This window comes from Meleagris gallopavo, chromosome 1, assembly GCF_000146605.3.
Source record: "Meleagris gallopavo isolate NT-WF06-2002-E0010 breed Aviagen turkey brand Nicholas breeding stock chromosome 1, Turkey_5.1, whole genome shotgun sequence".
Lineage (NCBI taxonomy): Eukaryota > Metazoa > Chordata > Aves > Galliformes > Phasianidae > Meleagris > Meleagris gallopavo.
In genome coordinates, this window is record NC_015011.2 from 130,004,538 (window position 1) to 130,024,263 (window position 19,726).

A 19,726-nucleotide genomic window follows, 5' to 3' on the forward strand; every position below is an offset into this window, starting at 1 on the left:
TTTTAAATTTCTGTTTCCCCTTCCCACTCCTTTCTAGTGAGGTTTGGAAGTAGTGGTAAATAATGGTAAAAGACTGTGTGTCTAAATCAGTGGCAGTTAGGGCATCTGTGTTCACAGAAGTAGTTTTTTTCACCGATGAGTCCCAAACCAGATGTTGTTCTCTCTTCTGGAGGTTTCTTGGTTGTTCCTGGTCTGTGTGCATCTCCAAGCTGCGCTGGCAGAGGTCATTTTGCAAAGACCCAAGTGGCAGGAGATGATATGAGGCTCTCAGCAATGCTGAGAGTCAGATGTGGCTGAGTGCATCCCTTGCATCATCAGCAGGCATGCTCTTGGAAACATCAGGGTACGGGCAGATACGTGAGAACTTTCACAATTACCTCTTTGGAAAACACCCAGCTGAGTATGGAAACTTTGGGTGTGTAGGGGACTCCTGAGACAATCTGGAGCAATTTGACTGTTTTGCTGGGACTGGAACTGCAGTCTGAAATGGTTTGGGACTCCTGTTTTTCTTACCTGTATTTACTGGAGATGAGCCAGTCAGTGATCAGTTTGCTGTGGTCTTCGGGAGGGCTGCCATTCCTTGCTTCTTCAGGTTGTGCATCCAAGACAAGGCTTCACAAATGGTAATGCCAGGATGGGCTGCTCAACTGTAATTGATCACAGCTGACTACAAAACATGTTGATTGGCCTCCACGGTTCAATTTTGGTACTCGCTGCTTTTTTGTAGTCTAGGACAATACTGTGTTGTCTTATTTGTTCCAGTTTGCTAAATGGTTTGCAACCAAAACTTTGGCCTTTCTGACTAACAATTTTTGTATTACATCTAATGACAGTTCTGCTCCAGATTAGCAACTTGTGGTCTGCAGGAACACATGGTTTTGGGTCATGAGATGAATACCACTTTTGTGCAGTGTCATGAGAAAAGATTTTGTTTTTCCCAAGTGCAATTGTTATTAGGCTAAGAAAACCTGCAACTTGTGTGCTATCTACAGTTACAGAAGGTGACTGCATTTGTGGCTAAAATCTCACAAATCCTTTTGCACTGAGAAAAACTTCTGCTTAATCTGCATTATATTTGTACCACAAGTGCACTGTGAGGGGTGGTTGGGGCTCAGTTTTGGAGGAAGTAGCACCTTGTGCCTATTTTACACGTCCTCCTGAGGAATTTCTTTTCCTTTTTGTTTGCCACAGCCTGGTCTGCTAAGGCCCATGCAGTGTTATTTCAGAGCATTGAACATGTTTTGACTGGTTTTTTGCAAGGCACTTGGTGTGTTCTTGAGCAGTTGGTAAAAGTAATAATTGGAGAATGCGCAGGCTCCATTTACTTAATGAATACTGTTCTCATCCGTGGATTAACCTGTAAGCTGAATATGTTGCATAATGGCTTTTCTGTTGAGTGGCCCTTTCAAATAATAAACACAGTGGCCACAGGCTTTGGGAATGCAACTTAAATACTACTCAGGTAGCAACCAAGAGGAAATTGTGTTCCTGTTGATCCTTCCCTCCACTCTCCCTCCTTCACTGGATAAATAAATAATAGGATCAGAGTCTTTCTGAGGTTGGGGTTTTATTGTTTCCAAGTCTGGTAAAGAAAGGATTGTTAGTATAGGCTGGAGTTTCTGAGTCAGGCTCTAGTGCTGACAAAGCAGAAATAGTTTGAGGCCTGAGAATACTGTGCGAGTATTAGAAAATAGCTCATGTGGACAGAAAGCTGTTTACAGATCGTTCTGGCTACCTGCCAGTTTCTCAAGGACAAGGTGTTTTTTTGCTTTAGAATCACAGATGTACTTGGCAGGGTATCAGAAAATTAATAAAAAAGAATAATTCTGGAAAGAGCCTTACAATATAAGTCCTCGTTTAATTAAAATACATATGACTTTAGGCTAAATGTATGTTTTGCATCTTGCAAACAAGTAGAGAAAATATTTCTTAATTTGCTCATACATGAGGGTCCCAGTATAAAGCACAGTCTTGAGTCTGTGTGGCTTCTGCTCTGGCTGGTGTGTTTTACAAGAAAGCCTCCTTTTGTGCTTCCCCAGCTATCTTGTGCCTTGGAAACTGCATTTCAGCTCCAGCATTTGCTGCCTGGTTAATTATGTCTCCCTGCTCCATTAAGGCTAGGAGATGTGACTAACAGGAAGTGGTACTGATCAGGTTTGTAACGACTGGTTAAAAATGAAGGAGATACCAGCTGAAGTCTGCCTCAGGTATAAAATGCAGAAAGTCTTAACATAGTTTCCAGCCCTTCTTTATTGTGCCTTGTGGCAGTAGTGGAGTATTGACACTTGGACTGGAATTTCATTATACATATGTATTTTATATATTTAAGAGTTCATTAACTTTTCCCCTTTAACGCTAATGTTCTGGAATTTTTTAAAGGTTGTGGATGTGACTTTTTTTTATTTCAGCTGTGTTGAAACAAACCTCGTTACACAGTCTTAACTTGCCTGCTCTGTTTGGCTGTACTGTTCCACTGGGTGGTATAAATGAAAATAGTTCTCCTTTCCCTTGCCCCTCTTTAATGTTAAACTGGAAAATTATAGGTTCAAATCCTATCCATAAAGAGTGTTTGTAACATCTTACGCGCAGCGGGGCAGAGGCTTCTTGGTGGGGATGCTGGATACAGTAGTATGGTGGGCTTCTCCTTGTTGAGCAGGCTGAACAAGCAATAGCAAAGCCATAGTAAAAAATAGAAATCAGCAGGTAGAGCCAATCTTTCTCCCTTTCCCCTTTCCTTCTCACCTCTTCTTTTTTCTTTTCTTTTTGCCTTTATCTTGAGGTTTTGTACCTCCCGAAATAATCCCACGAAAGCGCCAAAGAGAAGTAGATTCTTGGGGCCGTTTCTCTTGTACCTAATCATAGGTGGGACCAACTAGTAAGCCTTGAAAAAGGCAAGTAAATGTTTGCATACCTGCATTGGTGCTGCTTGGGAGCGCTGTCTGGAAGGCTGTCACTCCTGCAGCACCGCCTGAGAGGCTCCCTCCACAGCTTCTCCATCATGGTGCGCTGGGAGAATCAGGTCCAGGCCTGTCAGGCTCGGCACTGGGCCTCAGTCACAAGGTGTAAATTGCTCCCTTTGGTCAGAAAGCTCAGATTTGCCCGTCCAGCAGCGGCGAGTTAAATGTCAATATGAATTCATTTTAAAAACAAACAAAGAGAAGAGGCCTCGGGCTCTTCTCGTTCAGGCTTATTCTGCCGTCTCTCTGGAGAAGCGACTGGGAGGCTCTGCCTTCTGTCTCTCAGCTGTGAAGGTGTCTGCCTTGTTCTGGAGCTCCCTTGCCCACACGGGGACCCTGTCCCTTGGGACAGAAGCATCTTGTGGTGGGCTGCTTGCTATGGGCAGCATCTCTGTGAGGTGGCACCTAGTGCTCATGGAGGTGGGATGGCACCTGGACCTGCAGTCATCCTAACAGTGTGACCAGCTCCAGACCAACTGTGGGGTGTTCGGTGATGAAATAGGCAGACCGGGTGCAAAATGAAAGTGCATGTGCATCTGTAGCCCTTGTCTGTATTCTACATGCATGTGTTTTGATCTCAGTTGTTCTCTTCATGTTCCTGCTTACAGGCTTGTTTTCAGTTGTGCTTACAAGAAATAAGTTGTTCGGCATGGAAGAGGCTGTTGCAGGGAGGTCAGGAAAGACAAATCAGAGTTAGAAGGGGTGGATTTAGTGAATACTGAAGCCTTAAGGTGAGGTGAAGAACTGTTCTGAGTGAGAGCTGGAAGCAGCAGTTTTTAGCTGATGTTTCCAGAGGAAGCCAGAGGTGCTCTGAGCCAACTGTGTGCGGGAGGTATTCCTCTGCTCCATATTTTCATTCTTTGTTTTAGAGAGTTTTAGTTTTCTTTCTTTGTTTGTTTTGTTGGTGTCTTTTGATACTGTCCCAACTAAGTTACTGAGCTACATTTGAAAATAAGGAATAATAAGGTTAGAGGCAGAGAAGCAGATGGCAGTTCTTTTTTCAGAGAGGATGGGGGGAGGGGACTCCCTTGTAAGAGAAAAGGGGTGACGGTGTGTTTGGTGAAGGTTGTTGAATCCAGGCATAACCTTGTGGTGGCTGGGAGAGGGAATGCAAGACTGCTCTTCAACAGGGTGTTTTCCAGGCTGGGGCCTGAAGTGAGCTAACTCAAGTGTTTATTCACCTATTGCCCAGTCAGCTAGTAGGTGTCTGAGTGGCCAAGAACCGAAGTGGACGTAAGTGTCAGCCTTGGTCACATGATAGAGTGTTTCTTGCTGGCTGGGGGGTGAGATGGCCCATTGGGCAAGGTCCTGGGATGCATTGTGACTCTGAGCTCTGCCACTGACCTGCTGTGATCCTGGGAAAGTCAGAAGATGGCTCTCTGCCATGCTTTTCCCACCATCCGTTTTCTTCTTTTCTTTCCTTTTTGCCTATTTAGGCAATGAGCTGTTGGGAGAAGGAAGTGCCTGTGGTAATGTACATCCAGCATCTTTGGGGGTGGGAAAGCTACCACAAAACTAGTAATTGAAGTAAAAAGTGCATTGGGCTCTCTTTTTTTTTTTTTTGCCCTGCTTCATAGTGTTGCATTTTTTTCCTCTGTTCCTGGAAGTACAGAACTGATAGTAACTGTGTCTTTCATACTTTACAGAATGCAGTACTATGCATGAGTAAATTGTCATTATTATTTCTTCAACAGACTGCTAGGGAGCCTGTGGATATCTAAAGAGGGATAGAGGGGGTGGTGTTTTCTATTTTGCTTTCCAGGCATTTAATGTCAAATGCTAGACAGAGGGAAAACACGGAATCTTGTCCCGTCTTTTGTCTTGAACAGTAGGAGTCCTTAATAGCTTCTGGTTGGTTTGGGCTTAATAGTCATCTTAACAGGAAAAAGGAACATTGATTTTGGCCTTTTTCTACCTCTTGTGCATTTCTGCAGTGATGTGCCAGGTCTTTGTACTGAGATTGTTTGCTGATTTTCGTTGTAGAAAGAGCTTTTATGCCAGACAAACTTTATCTCTTTTTCACAGATTTATCTCTATAGCTGGAGCCTGTAATTATTTAGGTTGCAAAAGGCTTTATCAGAACAGCATTAGTTTGGCTACAAATGCAATGAGGTAGACTTCTTGCTTAATAATGTTTTATTTTTATTTATTTATTTTTTAAGTGAGGAGTTTGCTTTCTCTTTTTCTTTTTGCTTTGTTCTGTTCTTTTTCCCTATTAAAATGCATACTCTATGTTCTCTGCAAGCACCACTCTCACTGCTTTTCACAGGGTAGATCTGATCGTTTTTGGGAGTGGGAAGAAATGCCTCACAGAGCCTGGGTGTTCACAGCACAGAGTTGGTTGCTGTGAAACTGCCTGTGCTGGCGAGTGACAAAAAGAGCTGGTTGTAAACATGTGTTGGAACAACACGGTATCATTTACTGCACCAGGGTGTGCAACCTAATAGCAAAGCATTGCTCCATGGCCTATCGCCTCAGGCTGGTAGGAGCTTAGAGTCAACCAAGTGAGAAACAAATTGAAAAGTTAATTTTGGCATGGGGGCATTGTACTGTGAGGTGGTGGAGCAGTACGTTTTTACTTGCTAACATGTTTAAATCTGGCCTGCCGCTTATGCATGCATCATAGCAACTGAAATGTGAATTAGTAGGGTTTTTTCCATCTTGCTTGCTCATCTCTTCTTAATTGTCAGCATAGAATAATGAGAGACTAGAAAGGTTTTCCAAAGACTGTGTAGTGCACAGGATAATCCAAGTTTGCTAGTTATGAGTTCCGTGTGCTGTTTTCCTTTCTGAATTTGTGATGTTGCTCCATATTCTTCTTTCATGCCATTCAGCTGGGGAGCAGATTTCCAGGAACAGTCCCCCAAAAGGCACATTAATACTCAGGCAAGAGGTTGTGTTGATAGGAGAATTGCATTGCTGTGGAATATGTGTCTTGGTTAACTAGAGGGGAGAGCCAGTAAATGAGCTGATAGGTTTTCTTTGCATTTCATTTGCATAGTTCTTTGATAACATTAAGACATCTGAGAGGAAAAAAACCCACTCATAACAGCACATTACACTACTTCCCTTTGAACCTTTCCCAAACAATACAGTAATAATGTGTGGAGGCAAGAAGTAGGTGTATTAACTGACTTGGAGAGCGTGGGTAGGCTTGGAATTCATAATGTTCTGCAGATCCTGGCAGTCGACCAAGGATTCCCCTTGTCCCCTCTGCATTTCAACATGCAGAAAGCCCACTGAGATGAGAAATAAACAGCACATTGCTATCAAATGTGGCTGGGAACATGCATGGATCCAGTCTAACATCCAGTTAAATGTTGTGCTGCTGATGAGAAGAGCTGTATTTCAAAATCTTTTGTACGTAATGAAAATCCTGTCACCCCCATGAGAAGACACAGGACAAGGTTTGGGGTCAGTAAACTCAGCTACATTGACCGTTGACTTGCTCATCCTAGCTCTGTGTTTGCCCAACAGATCATTTATAAATAGAAGGGAGCAGTAGTTGTTGTAAAAATATCCTTACATTCCTTCCTCGGGAGGATAAGCAAGTGCTTTATTATGAATAGATGGAAGGAAAGAGGGAAGGGACTGAGGGGAGGGTGTGTTTAAAAAAGACAACAAAAAAGAAAACAGCAAGGAGTTTGGGAATTCTGGCTATTAAACTTCCTAAGATGGCCTGAATGAAGGGGACGCATCAGTATGCTCCTGGCAATGAGGGTGGTTGCCAGCTCAGCTGGCAGTGCCAACAGAGAATGGCTTGGATTGGAAGAGATCTCAAAGATCAGTCCCCTCTGTCATGAGGCAGGGTTGCCAACCACATTTGCCACCGTCCCCTTGGAGGGGTATGTAGATCCAGGTTGCTCTAAGGCCAGGGCCTCACAGCACAAAATGGCGTCCTGCTGGCAGATGGGCTGGCTGCGTCACTGAAATGATGCTTTCCATCTCTGTGCTTTCCACCTCTGTGAGGTGCTTGGGGAGGTGGCTTTGAGTAAGTTCTAACCCCTGGAGATGGAGTCCTGATGGTGTCTCCTCTTTGGTGCACTCAGCCAATTAGCAATTTATTTATTGTTTTTATTATTAATGTAGACAGAGTTTTCCACAGCAAAAGCCAGCTATGAATGTCAGAATACCAGCTTCCAAACCAGGCTTACTTAGCCATTTTATCTTGCAAGCATAATTATACCAGCATGCTAATAGTTTGACAAGTCTGTTCTTGAGCAGAGCTGTTAAGCGGATAAACAAACAAACAAAAGCTCTTCTCCTGCTTATATGCTGTGCCTGTGATGTTTTTTTCCCTCTCTCTCTAAAAATGTTTTTAATAAAAAGAATCTAACTTGAAAATGTCTTTTTACTTCTCACTTATAAATCAATTTGTTATGCTCTCCTCCCCCCCCTTTCCCTTCCAATTTATGTTGTGGATGCTTAGAGTATGAACGCTCCATACGTTGTGAAAAGGATATATGGAGTAATTTTTAACGATGCTCTGAAATGACCAGGCTTTAAATTTGGCCTGGGATACTGAGAAGCCCATGTTTCCCACAGTCTGCAATTCCCCTGTTTTCCAGTCCCTCAGGAGGCCATGGGGAGGCTTTTCCCCTCCCTGCTGCAGAGGCAGTGAAGTGAAGCACGAGTGATGGCCATGCTCTGGGTTCACTCTCAAGGAGTGGAGGCACTGGTGGGATGCTAGGAAGCTGGAAGAGGGACGGTGAGGTTGGGGCATGGTCCATCAGAGTTGGGCAGCCTTGCAGGGAGGAATGTTGTCTGGAGAAAGCTGGGAAGCTGAGCCTTGGGAGGTTTCAGGCTCCTGTCTGGAAATAGTAAGCCCAGCAGTAATTCATAGGTTTAAAATGACAAATAAAGCAAACTTTTTTTTCCCTCATAAAATAAACGGCACCCTGGGGATTTCATGCTCCTTCCTTCTTCTTGTATGCCACTTTTGCAGTCTGGCAAACCATGTTTCACTGTTTTCTTTTAAAGTTTCCTTTTCCTTAGTCCTTCTCAGAGATGTCCTTGTTCCTCTCTTAACTTTAACGTGTTCTTTTTGTATCTCAAACTGTGCTTGCCTGTATCCTTGGACCTTTCATTTCTCTGCACAGAGTAGTGGAGAACAAGGGCAGACTGAGAGAGGAGGCATCTTTCCAGCTCATTGTAAGGCATTTTCCCCTCATTCCTTGGCAGCATGGTAAATCTCAACAAGACCACCACAGCTTTTGTCATTAGGCTGAGGTCCAGGGTGGGATGTTGGAGTTGCAGATCCCCAAGGCTTGCTGAAAGCCTCAAGAAGTAGCAGGGTCAAAGTGAGGTCAGTCTTGGCCATTGCACATATATTATAACCCTAATTTTGTTTCAGAATCCAACCTAGCTTTGAGACCAAACTGTAAAAAGAAATGCATGTAATAACGAGACTTTACAGAGCAGGCAGAATCTCGAGTACTGTAATTTATTTATAGAAAACACATGAATTGGTTAATGAGCAGAGAGTGCAGCACAATGCAAGTTGTAAAAGAAGCTGGAGGCTGTGAATTCTGCAGCATTTCATCTGAGTTCTTTGTCATGCAGCAGAAATAGCTGGACATTACCTTTGCAGAGGGCATGGCAAAGTATGAGGGGGCTGAGATTTCTCCAAAGGGACTGGTGGTTTGCTGTGCTGTCCTTCTGGGGTGCCAATCTTGAACATGTAAAGCACTGCTGGACTGGTGAGCTGGACATCCTCGAACAGACTCTGTTATGTGGAGGATTGGAACCATTGCTAAATGCTTGCTAGAAGAAAAAAGGAATAGTTAATTGGTATAGCCCCAGTCTCTCCAAAAAATGTACTAGAGAAAAGTGTTTTTTGTCACAAGTCAGCTGTGCTGAGTTGCAGCTCCTGTCTCCCCGCCACGTGGTCTGCCCTGTGCCAGCTCTGGCTCTGCTCTGCTTGCAGAGCAAGCCCGTTTAATTTCCTGATCTGCATCCCTCCTCCTCCCTGCCCCGCAGTTTGCTTTTTCTGTGTTAACTTTCTGCCATTTTAGTGATCTAAATCAGCTTATCATATGATCTGATGAGTGCCAGAATGAGCTCGATGCTCATGGGAGAAATATGTGACAGGAGGAGGGAGGGAGGCAGGGGAAGGAGCTCCCCCCTGCAGTAGCTGGGATCTATTAATTCAGCTCAAGCTGTACTGAGGAACCGTACCCTTATGGTAGTGTAGCTGAAGGGAGACGTCCTCTTCATCATCAAGAGACAGACAAAGAGAGCTGTGCAGGTCTGATAGATCACTTGAAGAAACTCCACCATTTTTTGTTTTTACTGTTATTTAACAATGAAGACCAAAGCAGAGACAAATGTACTTTTTTAAGTCACCCAGCTTGTTTGCATTTACCCAGTAGAATAGCACCCAGACTATTCTAATTAGGCACGAATGCTTACAAATAAAATATGTGGTATATGGAGTTTAACATTATAATGCATTAATAAATGATCCATACTTACTACGAGCTTTGCTGAGGTAGAAAGAAAAACAAATGTAATGTCTGTGCTTAATCTTAATGATCACCCTCTTAATGTGGAGATAAAGAATGGGTCCTAAGATTTCTGTAAGAACATTTAAAAAGGAATCTCTCTTCTTCACCTATCTAGTGTATTTGTTGTTTTTTACGTGAAATAGCAGAAGAGTCCAGCACAGCTGGGCAAAACCCAGCAGCTGGAGCTCTCCAAATGCTTTGCTCTGTGTATGCTCAAGGGATTGGTGAAATGCTGGTGCTGATGCTTCCCTCTCTTTTCAGGGTCGACATGTCAAAACGGGCCAGTTGGCAGCCATCAAAGTCATGGACGTTACTGAGGTGAGTAGAGAAACATTCTGCTTGGTTAGTAATGTGAGTAAAATTCAACAGCAAGAGATGGCATGCGGTTTACCTCAGGTTTACGTGGAAGGGAATGGTCCTTGCAAGTGAACATTTGCTTTCTGTTTGCAGGGCCTGACTTCTTGAGTTTATCTGCCCATTATGAGATTCTGCTTGTGTATAGGGGCCTCTGGCCTTTCACAAATTGCCGTGGCTGCTCCCAGGAGCACGTGTAGCACTCCCTTATCTGAAACTTCTCAGAAGCGGGGAGGAAAGGCACATTCCCCCACTTCCCACTTTTTTCTTTTAAATGTAGCATCTTGCGTCTGCTGTACCAAAAAAGAAGGTGAGGAGGCTGCTTGACAGTAGTTTCCCTGGTACATTTGCAGCCTAAAAAGGGCGTACGTTTATTCAGAGGAAATGGGTGCAGTAAAGTTCCCCGAAGCCTGAAAGCAGAAACATCTGCAGGAACGATGAGCAGATTGCTGGCAGAATTCAGCAGTGTAAAGTAGTAGTTGTAACTGACCCAAGGGGATTTACTGTGGAGCTTTAGATGAGAAAGACGGGAAATTAACCCAGCCACAGAAATAAAAAATATACATCCATGCTTGAATCCTTAGTTGTCATGTAGTTTATACTGTTCAAAAAGCAATCAGTTTAAATTAAGACTTCAAAACAGACCAGAAAAAGCAAGGGTTTTCCCTGTTGATTCCAGTTGTGTTTTACCAAGTTACATCCTCAGCAATGGCTTGAGATTTAAAATTGCTCCTTTAGTGCAATATCCACAATGCCTGACTGATACTGCACTTTTTGAAGTTCATCCTGAAATCAAGTATCTAAATTTTCTAAACTCCTCGGTCTTACATAGACATTAGGGAAGAAATTAGGTTAATGTGCATACATTGTATAGAGCAGGGGTCTTTGGCAAGCTGGTTGTATTAAGCAAAAAACTCTTACAAGGGTATATTGCTGCAAAATATTTTCTATTTTGATAGTGTGTGCATGGGCCCCAGCAGGTCAAAACAGACTTGGACAGAAGCTGCCTAGCAAGTGGCTGAGGTGTGATGGGTGACCAAGCTGGATAGGGAGGAAAACAAGAAGGCAGGGATGGGTCAACTGATAGTACTTCAGTCCTATCTCTCGATCTCCCTGTGATCGATGAGCAGTGTGACTGCTGATCTCTAACTGAAGCTGTTGTATCTGCCAAGAGCTAGACATTATTGCTTTGTAAGATGGCCTGATAAAAATTGATGTTCAACTGGAAATTTTCAAAGGCTGCCTTCTCAAGAGGCAGCGCTATTTTTCTGCAGTTAACATGCAGACAAAACAGAGAAGGATGAAGGTGCGTTGACATGAAGTGAATGCTCTTTGCTCAGCAAATGTTTCCATTTGTGCAGCAATGTGAAGTAGGGCAGCTTGCTGGATTGTAGCAGCAAAGGTTTCTTCCATAACAGTAACTCTGGCTGTATTGCACACTCCCTCTGTTTTTAATAGCATATATTAATCACTAACAGTTGTAATTGAGAGGTTGCACAGCAAAAGGCAAGCAATTGAAAAATGCTGTGTATAGAGTGGCTGAGCTCATGTTGCAGGAGATGGCTTATGTTTTGAAACTTTCTGCAATATTTGGCTGGTTTTGAAAGTTGTATATTGGCACTATCTTCTACCTCATAAGCTTATTCTTTTTTAGGGGATGCATGGCAGTCAGAGGGAGGATTGGGAGATGTTAGCCCCACGCAGTGTAGAAGTGTCGTTATTCCTACAAGTGGAGCTCATGTGTTTTTACTTCAAAGTAATGAGCCTGTGGAGGCCAAAAATGTGGTGTAAATTCTTCCAAGTCATGCTAAGTCAACTCTACTTTTTAACACCAGGCATGGATGATATTCCCATAGGATATTCCTGTCTGCTCCTGCTGCCATCAGCACTTGGCTCCCTGTCTGCATTCCCGCATTTGTGCTGGCACCAAGGCCTTCGGGCCAGGTGGTGACCTGGATCAGCGAGCAGGCCACAATTTCACTAAAAATTCCCTCACTTTTCTCTTCCTGATGGTTATTTATAACCTGGATGAGTCTGCTGCTCTAGTTTAGCATGCAGTCTTCACAATGATGAATGTGGCATGAGACTGGGAAAGAGCCACTGATGGCCATGGAGGAGAAGGGGAAGAAAGAGCTCAGATTGGTGTTGCTGCTGAAGATGGCCTTGCCATCCAGGTATCGCTTGGTTTCCTCAAGGAATGGTTTCCTGAGCATCTCCTTTACTGGCAGATCATGTTTAAAGCAGCTTCATTGTCATTCTAGCTGATTGCAACTTATGCAGACATTTAAGAGCAGAGAATATAACATCCACTTGCTTTCATAGCTTTGTTTGCACAAGCTGCTCTTGTGAACTAATGGTAACTAACTGTGTGTATGTGGGGAAAGAGGCTGGAATGGAAACTCTCCTAAAAAACTGAAATTGGGATTTTTTTTGATGAGCAGCTACTGTGGCTCTAGGTGATTTGTGCCTCTGCACATGCATTGCTGGCAGTATTTTATGCTTAAATGTTGCTGTGGATGATATCTGATTGTTTTGTTTAACTGATGCTAAGAACACACACAAGACTTTCTTTCTTCTCAGGTACCTCTGATCCAGTGCTTGCTTTGCCAAACACTTAAAAAATTAGAAAGCCTAATGTGTTGGCAAGCTCTGTAGGCACGCCTCAGATTTTCAATTTTCAAGGCCCAATTCTGCAGTTCCTGCATTGCTCAGGATCACCAAAGTTACATCAGCTCTGTAAAACTTTGATGACCTGAACAGAAGGAATGTCCAAGTCAAAGTGAAGACTTCCCTTAGAAAGTTTTGGTTGGCACAAAGAAAATGAGGTTGTGTAACCTCCAACTAGCAACGCTGGGAGAAACATTATAGCTCAAATTGTACACGGTGTTTTGGTAATGCTCTTCATCCTTCCCAACTTTTCTTGTGGTTTTCTATTCAGATTTTAATTTTAAGAAGAATGGTGGTAAGGATGAGAAAAGAGGAGGTGGGCTGAAGATATCAGCTTGATCTTTGAATATATTATGACTCGTCAGTACTGCTGCCTGAAATGGTGGGGGATGTCGACGTGCAGCTTTGCTGTCTCTTCCACTTTTCTCTTCTCTGAACAAATTAAGGAAAGCTCTGTAAAATCATGTAGGTCTGTATAAATCCACAGATCTACAGCACACAAGCAAGCACTGAAAGATCTAAAGGTCTACAAGCCTTCTAATAGTATGGCATGCATGTAGATCATATTTGTGCTGTCTGACGGTGAATTTGGAGCACATGTAAGAGTGAAAAAATGTCACTGGAACATAGAGCAAGTAACAACAAAACACACAGTCTTCAGCAATGGAAAGCTGTTCTGTTTGTTGGATGAACTATCAGCATATATACACTTGAAAAATTGTTTTCCAAACTGTATGTATGTAGGTTGAATCTCAGGCTGCAAGCATGTTGGTGGGGAGGCTTTATTTGAGAGATTCTTGCAGTCTGTCTAGAATCTTTATTATGTAAGTGACCATTCCTTATGGGGCATTATTTTGGAAAAGTCCATGCTGAGTGAGTGTTGACCCCTTCCCAAAGTTACTCCCTGCCCGTGCCTGCTGGGTTTCCACAGGCCGCTTGCTCCATACCGTTGTTCAGCTCTGTAGCACACCGAGTGAGCCGTGACTGATGTTATCAGATGCAACACAAGTATGCTGTGAGATTTGGCAGCATTCACTGATTAGTTAGAAGAATCCTTTTCTAAAGTTAAAAAAAAAAAAACACCCTAAAACTCTCAAACCATTTAAAACCTTAGCAAAGCTTACTTGGCAAATTTGTATGCATCTGAGCTTATTAGCATTCTATCCTAAACATGCAGCTCGACTCTGCTCAACTCTTTTGGAGGCCTTACTTGCAGCTGCACGGTTGTTTCCAGTGTCAGTCCTGTGTTCCACTTCCAGAGATGCTTTTCTGTTTGAAATCTTCAGTAGCTAATTTTGAGGAAAAAGCACAAATCACTTTTTCACTGTTTGTTATAACCCTGACGCTGCTGCTTCTTCCTCCTACCTCTTCCCACACATTCTCTTGGCATCCTCTGGGAAAGTTTTCCGCATGCCTTTTTAATAGCAGCATTTCTCAGCTCTTGTGCCCAGTGTTTCATGACTTGTCCAGTCTAGTCTGTGTAAGATTATGCTAAGTAAACAACTGGGTACTGTATCCTGCTGATTTATGAAAGAGGCTGCATTGCTATTAGTGCTTGCCTGTCTTGCCCTTTCTGTACATGGTATACAGAACAATGAAAAACCCCAAACCAAAACCTCCAGGCCTGCACAGAAGTATGTCTCATCTCATGAACCTCGGTAGGAGAGGTTACCAGAATTATTCGTTGCTGCCTTCCCAGCTCTACTGAATGGTTTTTATATTATGGTAGACAAGTCACTTTGAGTCTTGTCTGTCTCTTTCTGATGGTCCATACGATGTCTATCCTTTGCATTTAGGGCACCCCAAAATCGGCCTGTGGAAAGACTACAGAAAATAAGTGTTATGTGTTCCCGTGCGTGCAGGCAAATCAAATGAGGAGAAAACAAAAAATAATAAACATCAAAAGTTTTGTTATAACTTTAGTTTTAAATAACTTTTGTTATTTAAAATGAAAAAAAAAACCAACAAAGATAGTCTATAGATTTTGATCTTTTAGTGTGGAGGAAAAAAAAAAGTTAGACGCAATCACTCTGAAAGATCACAAATGTATGGATCTTCATGGTAGCATGCAATAGAGCTAGGGCAAGCCAATGTGGGCTGCCTTTTGAGTATGGAGACAGGAGTGCACTGATTTCCCTGGCTTAGAGCAGCTTCCTTATAGCACTAGCTTGTCCGTCTATGGCTGTGCTTGTTCCTAGGTTAGCCAAAGCAGACTTGAAGCCAACAGAGCTGCTGAAAGCTTTTGCTCTTTGTATGAACTGGTTTGGGGAACCTAAAAACACAGGTCATTCCCATGGGGACTGCTAGCACTCTGCTTGCATGTTCTTCAGATGTGAACTTGCTTACTACTGGTTGGTACAAAATTCTGCAGTCTTTGGCTAAACAGTTACCTGGCACAGCAAATAACTGTTCTGTGGAAAATGAATAAATAGGAAATGTGTGCACACAATGTGTGCAGCTCTACTGTCCAGTCCCTCCTGAAGCTGATTAACCTCTGATCTCCTCTAGAGATAAAGTTTATATTAAAAAACAAACAAACAAAAACAACACAAAAAACAAACTGGTCACTTTCTGTTGCAGGTCAGAGGAAAACAAAACTGAACAGGTCCCTTGAGCTCTAATAACTTGGTTTGGAAGATGGTTGAGAAGAGTTAACATAGTCTTGCAGGCAGTGGGGCAGTCACTTTGCAGCTGCAAAGAGTATTTTTGGACATAATCCAATAAACTTTCCTGATGCAGTGCTGGCATCAGGTTGTACAGAGGGCAAACTTTCACTCTGCTCATCCAAGTCCTGGGGTGGTTGGTGAGACTGTCAGGCTAGAGAAGCTTATTTGGAAGGGGGGGAGGCATTAGATTTGGTGCTGCTGCAAGAAGGAGGCTGAACATGCTTCTTCAAATGGGGCAGGGTGTTATTAAACAGTTTGGGAAACCATATACAACATGGTTTGACTGGAGAGAGCTAGCACCTAGCATGATGACGGCTCCCGTAATGAGCAACTTCACAGTGGTACTGTGTGGTTGGGTGGAAAATTGGCAACAGAGGAGAGAAGAAAAGAGATGTGAAATGTTCATACACGCGTGTTGCTCTACTTGCTTTTTCCAGCACATCGTTTCTTAGTACAAAATTTCCACCTGAGCAAAAGACTGCTTGCATGCATGGCCTGTTGCCAGCTGTCCTTGCGGGTGGATCTCCCTCTATATATTTTAACATGCTTGTTTTGGAACCTGACTGTTTCAAGGCTGGAAGAAACAGATGTTTTCTTTCTGCCATAAAGATCCTTGAGGGCACCACTGCTGCCTCACTAACATCTATTACCTGCTAACAGCCAAAGAGCTTTGAATGTGGGGACTTAGCATGGCTCATTTAGTAGCTTTCCCATTGGATTGCTGTATTGAGAGGATGTAAAGACAGCTGTGTTGACTCTGTTTTCTCATCTCCTCCTGCTTATGGTCTGATGTACAAGGCCTCATCCTATCTAGCAGAAAATGTTTTGCTCCTGCCCTATAAATTGTATACAATTTACATTGTAAAGATGTCCTGACTCTGTTTATGTCCACCTAAAGGGAACTTTGCTGTAGTTCATAGTGCAGGAGAATCTCCTCTCTTCGGGAGGCAGTTGTAAAATCCTGCCTGCCTAACCATAGGAGAACCGGGTAGCACCTTGCTGTAGCACAGCTGGTGATGGTCAGGGTGCTTCCCTTAGCTGAGCTGTGCCACCAAGGTCTGTTATTACTGATCAGTGCATGACAGCGTGTGCCTGTGTACCTGAAACATAGTGCCGTGTGCTGTGTGGGCTGCAGCTGACTTCCACTGGCGGATGGCTGGCAGTGCATCTGTGTATGAAGGTTTCTCAGCAAGCCTCCAGCACTTCAGACAAGTCTGGACTTGCTCCTTAAAAATTTTTCCTTTGGTCTGTTGGTGCAACTGCCCCAGCATTCTGAAGCAAAGAGTGGAAGAGCTGCTGATGTCTGCTGCTATCCTTACAGTGGGACAGGTGCTTGCATTCCTGCATTTGGCTATTGTTTATCAATCCAAGCAACACTGAAAATGCAGTTTAACTGCAGGCCTGGTACCTGCAGCCACCTGGAGACCTGTTATGCTGGCAGTGACAAGGAAGCCACTAACGGCAGTGTGATTTCCACCCGTATTTGAAAGGAATGACTGCTGGCATCTGTGGGAGGGAGTCCTGAGCCCTAATATCAACCATGGTGAAGTCTCTGTGTGGCAGCACACAGCTGCTTTCACTACCACAGTATCTAACCGCCCTGGTCACACCTGTGCTGCTGTGAAGCTGAGTACTGCTGCATGCAGGCCCTGCTGAGGGAGCTGTGGCCTGGCTGCATGACCAAGAGTGTGTTGGAGTTGTCTGAGAAGGGTCAATTTCTATTGGGAAACAAAACTGTTCTGTGTGCAGATAACAGCAAAAGGCATGGGGCTACGTTTGGAATATTTTCTGTCAAATATGCAGCACGGCTCGATTTACCGCTGGTGAATCAGACACACTGTCTGCTCAGGGAAAACAAGACAACTCTGTCAACGCACTGTTAGAACATGTGTGCTCTTGTCAGTCTGGGCTGAAATAAAACCCAATGAGAGCTGTGACAGAGCACTGTGCTTTAATTTTAGCAAGTACCCAGTCTGAAGTGAGCCATGCAGCAGATTCCTACTGCCGGCATAGGCAGGCGGGAGCACAGCTCCAGCTCCCTTCTTTCAGGGGTGAGCTTTACATTTTGGCATTAGGATCAAAGACAGGAGAATTAATTTGCTGTTTATGTTAAAGGGGATATATCTCCTTGAAATGTAATCTTTCCTGACTGTGTTTAATTGTAGTTTCATCAACCCCACCTGCCTGGGGGCTCCTCCTGTTTCTTCTGTGACATTCCGTATTTTTATCTCAACTTCCGAAGGAAATGAGGCTTCTCAGTGATAGCACGTGTGCCTCCTTGCCCGCTCTTCCACCCAGTGCTGTTTAGATCTGCTGGCCAACATTGGTCAAGCATAATGAGGGAGAAATTCCAAAGATATGAAGTCCCAACAAGTTATGTAAAAGCTGGCAAGCAGCACAGAGAGGAGAGTGGGTGCAGTTTACATCCTTTATGCCAGGTATGGCAGGCAGACCTCAGCCACTGGCCATTATCAGCCGGCTGGCCACTGTTCTGTAGTAAATCAGGAGGAGAAAGTAGATAACTTTTTTTAAAGAGAAAGTTCTAATGCTTGGCTTTCAAGTGCGTGCTGCAGCTACAGGAATGCACGCAGGGTAGCACATGCAAATTGCTTTCCAGCATTTAAAAATCTCCCTCTGATTCCGTTTTTAGTTTATGGGTCTACAAATAGAATTGTACATTTGAGATTATCCCATGTGATCTCTCTTGTGCTTTGTTTTTAACATGTGCATATGTGTATATATAACCATAAAATAGCGATTTTGTTTTCTAATGTTTAATGAGAGAGAAATGTTTGCTCAAAGTCTCTCGACAGCACTCCTTTTGCAAGACAGAAAGTTTGAGTGATGTGTGGGGAGTTGTTGGCCGAAATACTGTCTTAAAACCCAGGTCCTAAAACTGGAGATTATGGCAGAAAGTGCTAATGTGCAAGGACATGGGAATTTGTTGTACTCCAAGCTGACTTGTAACCGTGATTAACACCCCCCTCGTGCCTGAGAGGAAAGCATTCTCTCTCCTGATGCTCAGTCTCTTAAATATGCAATGGGAAGCACATGGCTGAGCTAAGTGTTAAAAGAGCCCCGAAGATGCTGTGCAAACTAGTTTAGCTGATCGATCTAGAAACTGCTCTTTGTCTCCTGAACCTAGAAACATCTTTTCCAGTAAGGGGCTTGTGTACATTCCTGTGGATAGGTTTAATCCAAAAGGGATTAAAGCCCAGAGTGTGCTTTATGTAGTCTCTCTGGCAGAGAATATTTTCTACTGCTAAATAAATCTGCAAAGGTATTGCCATTAAACTGCAGATTGTTTATTCATAATAAGCACATGCAGTTCAGTTTTGCTCTCCTGTCTTTGCTTTATCTTTTCATAGGATCTTGCTACAAGCAGGAGTAAGATGATGGGAATCTGGCCAATAGGGTGTCTTTATGTGCTGACTCCCAGCTATCACTTCCGTGTCAGGCTTTTCTTCTCACATGTTTTGGTCTGACAGAGATATCTTTGAGAACATAGAGAAAGGTGCAGAAGGAGCTGCTGTTCCTACTTAGGGAGCACATCGCTTGTGTATTTTGCATTGTGTCCATAAGGTAAAACGCTAGCTTCTTTACCCAGCACTTTACGCAGCTGATGCAAAAGGCATGGTGAGAATTCAGCAGCCTGGTTGCTTGCACAGAGCTTTGCTGGATGACGGAGGCCTTTCCCTCTGCCAAGTGTCAAGGTCAGTTCCAGAAATGAACTTTCAATTTTTTGCGTGTCAATGGATGGATGAGGTGTTTTTGCAGTTTGTCATTACAGCAGGGATATTTTCCACTATAGCTCTTTCTTCCTGAACTGAGCTTCAGTGTTTGATTCTAGTTTTACGTGAGTTGGTAAGAATTAAGTGGAAATCCCAGTGTAAATGCAGCAACCCCTATACCTTCAGATAACTGTTACTAGCCTGGCAAAGCACCTTGTATGTGCATGTGAGAGCGAGACGGGAGAATGCACGTGATTATTGAAAATGGCTTTCTGATGTGGAACCTTTGACCAAATGGAAATGTAATTGAGAGAACAGACCCCGGGCAGAAGGAGGAGTGAGCACCCCGGCTGCCTGCTTGACTCCCCCTGTGCTACCCTGTCCTCTTGGCTGCAGCCGCAGACAGCGGGGCTGTGCTGACTCCATGCTTTGGAAACTGTGAGCACAGGCAGCACCACTAGGGAGGGATTTCTTTGTCTTTGGCGTGTTTCACTTTGATAGCCTTTTCTCTAGCATTTACTTAATTTTCTCTCTTTTAGTCTGGGAGAGAAAGCTGTTTTTGTAAGGGTTAGACGTTTTTCAATTTGGGAAGTGTACCTAGCCTTGATCTGCAACACAAATTGTTAACGTGTTACCATTTGTACTGTTCTTGTAGAAATGAAGGAATCAGCATATAAATTGCAAACTCTTTCCCTTTCTCCATGCATACCAATGTAAACAAACAAACAAACACTGCTATAAATGAATGAAAGGATTTCTACTCTCAGGGAAGAAAGGAGGAACGGTTTGTTTTCTATTTATAAATATTCAGATAGCGTGGTCTTTGCAGAACCTCAGGGTGGCTG

General features: G+C 43.5%; 1 protein-coding gene across 1 annotated transcript in view; it reads left to right on the forward strand.

Annotated features, from left to right (window-relative positions):
- Positions 1-19,726, forward strand: part of MAP4K4 (mitogen-activated protein kinase kinase kinase kinase 4) — a gene marked incomplete at its 5' end in the record, with an annotated part of 151,266 nt that overhangs the window by 54,658 nt on the left and 76,882 nt on the right. The window contains one exon of the mRNA XM_019623156.2: positions 9,725-9,781. Within this exon, the coding sequence (XP_019478701.2) occupies positions 9,725-9,781 (57 nt within the window). The remainder of the gene's footprint in view (positions 1-9,724; positions 9,782-19,726) is intronic.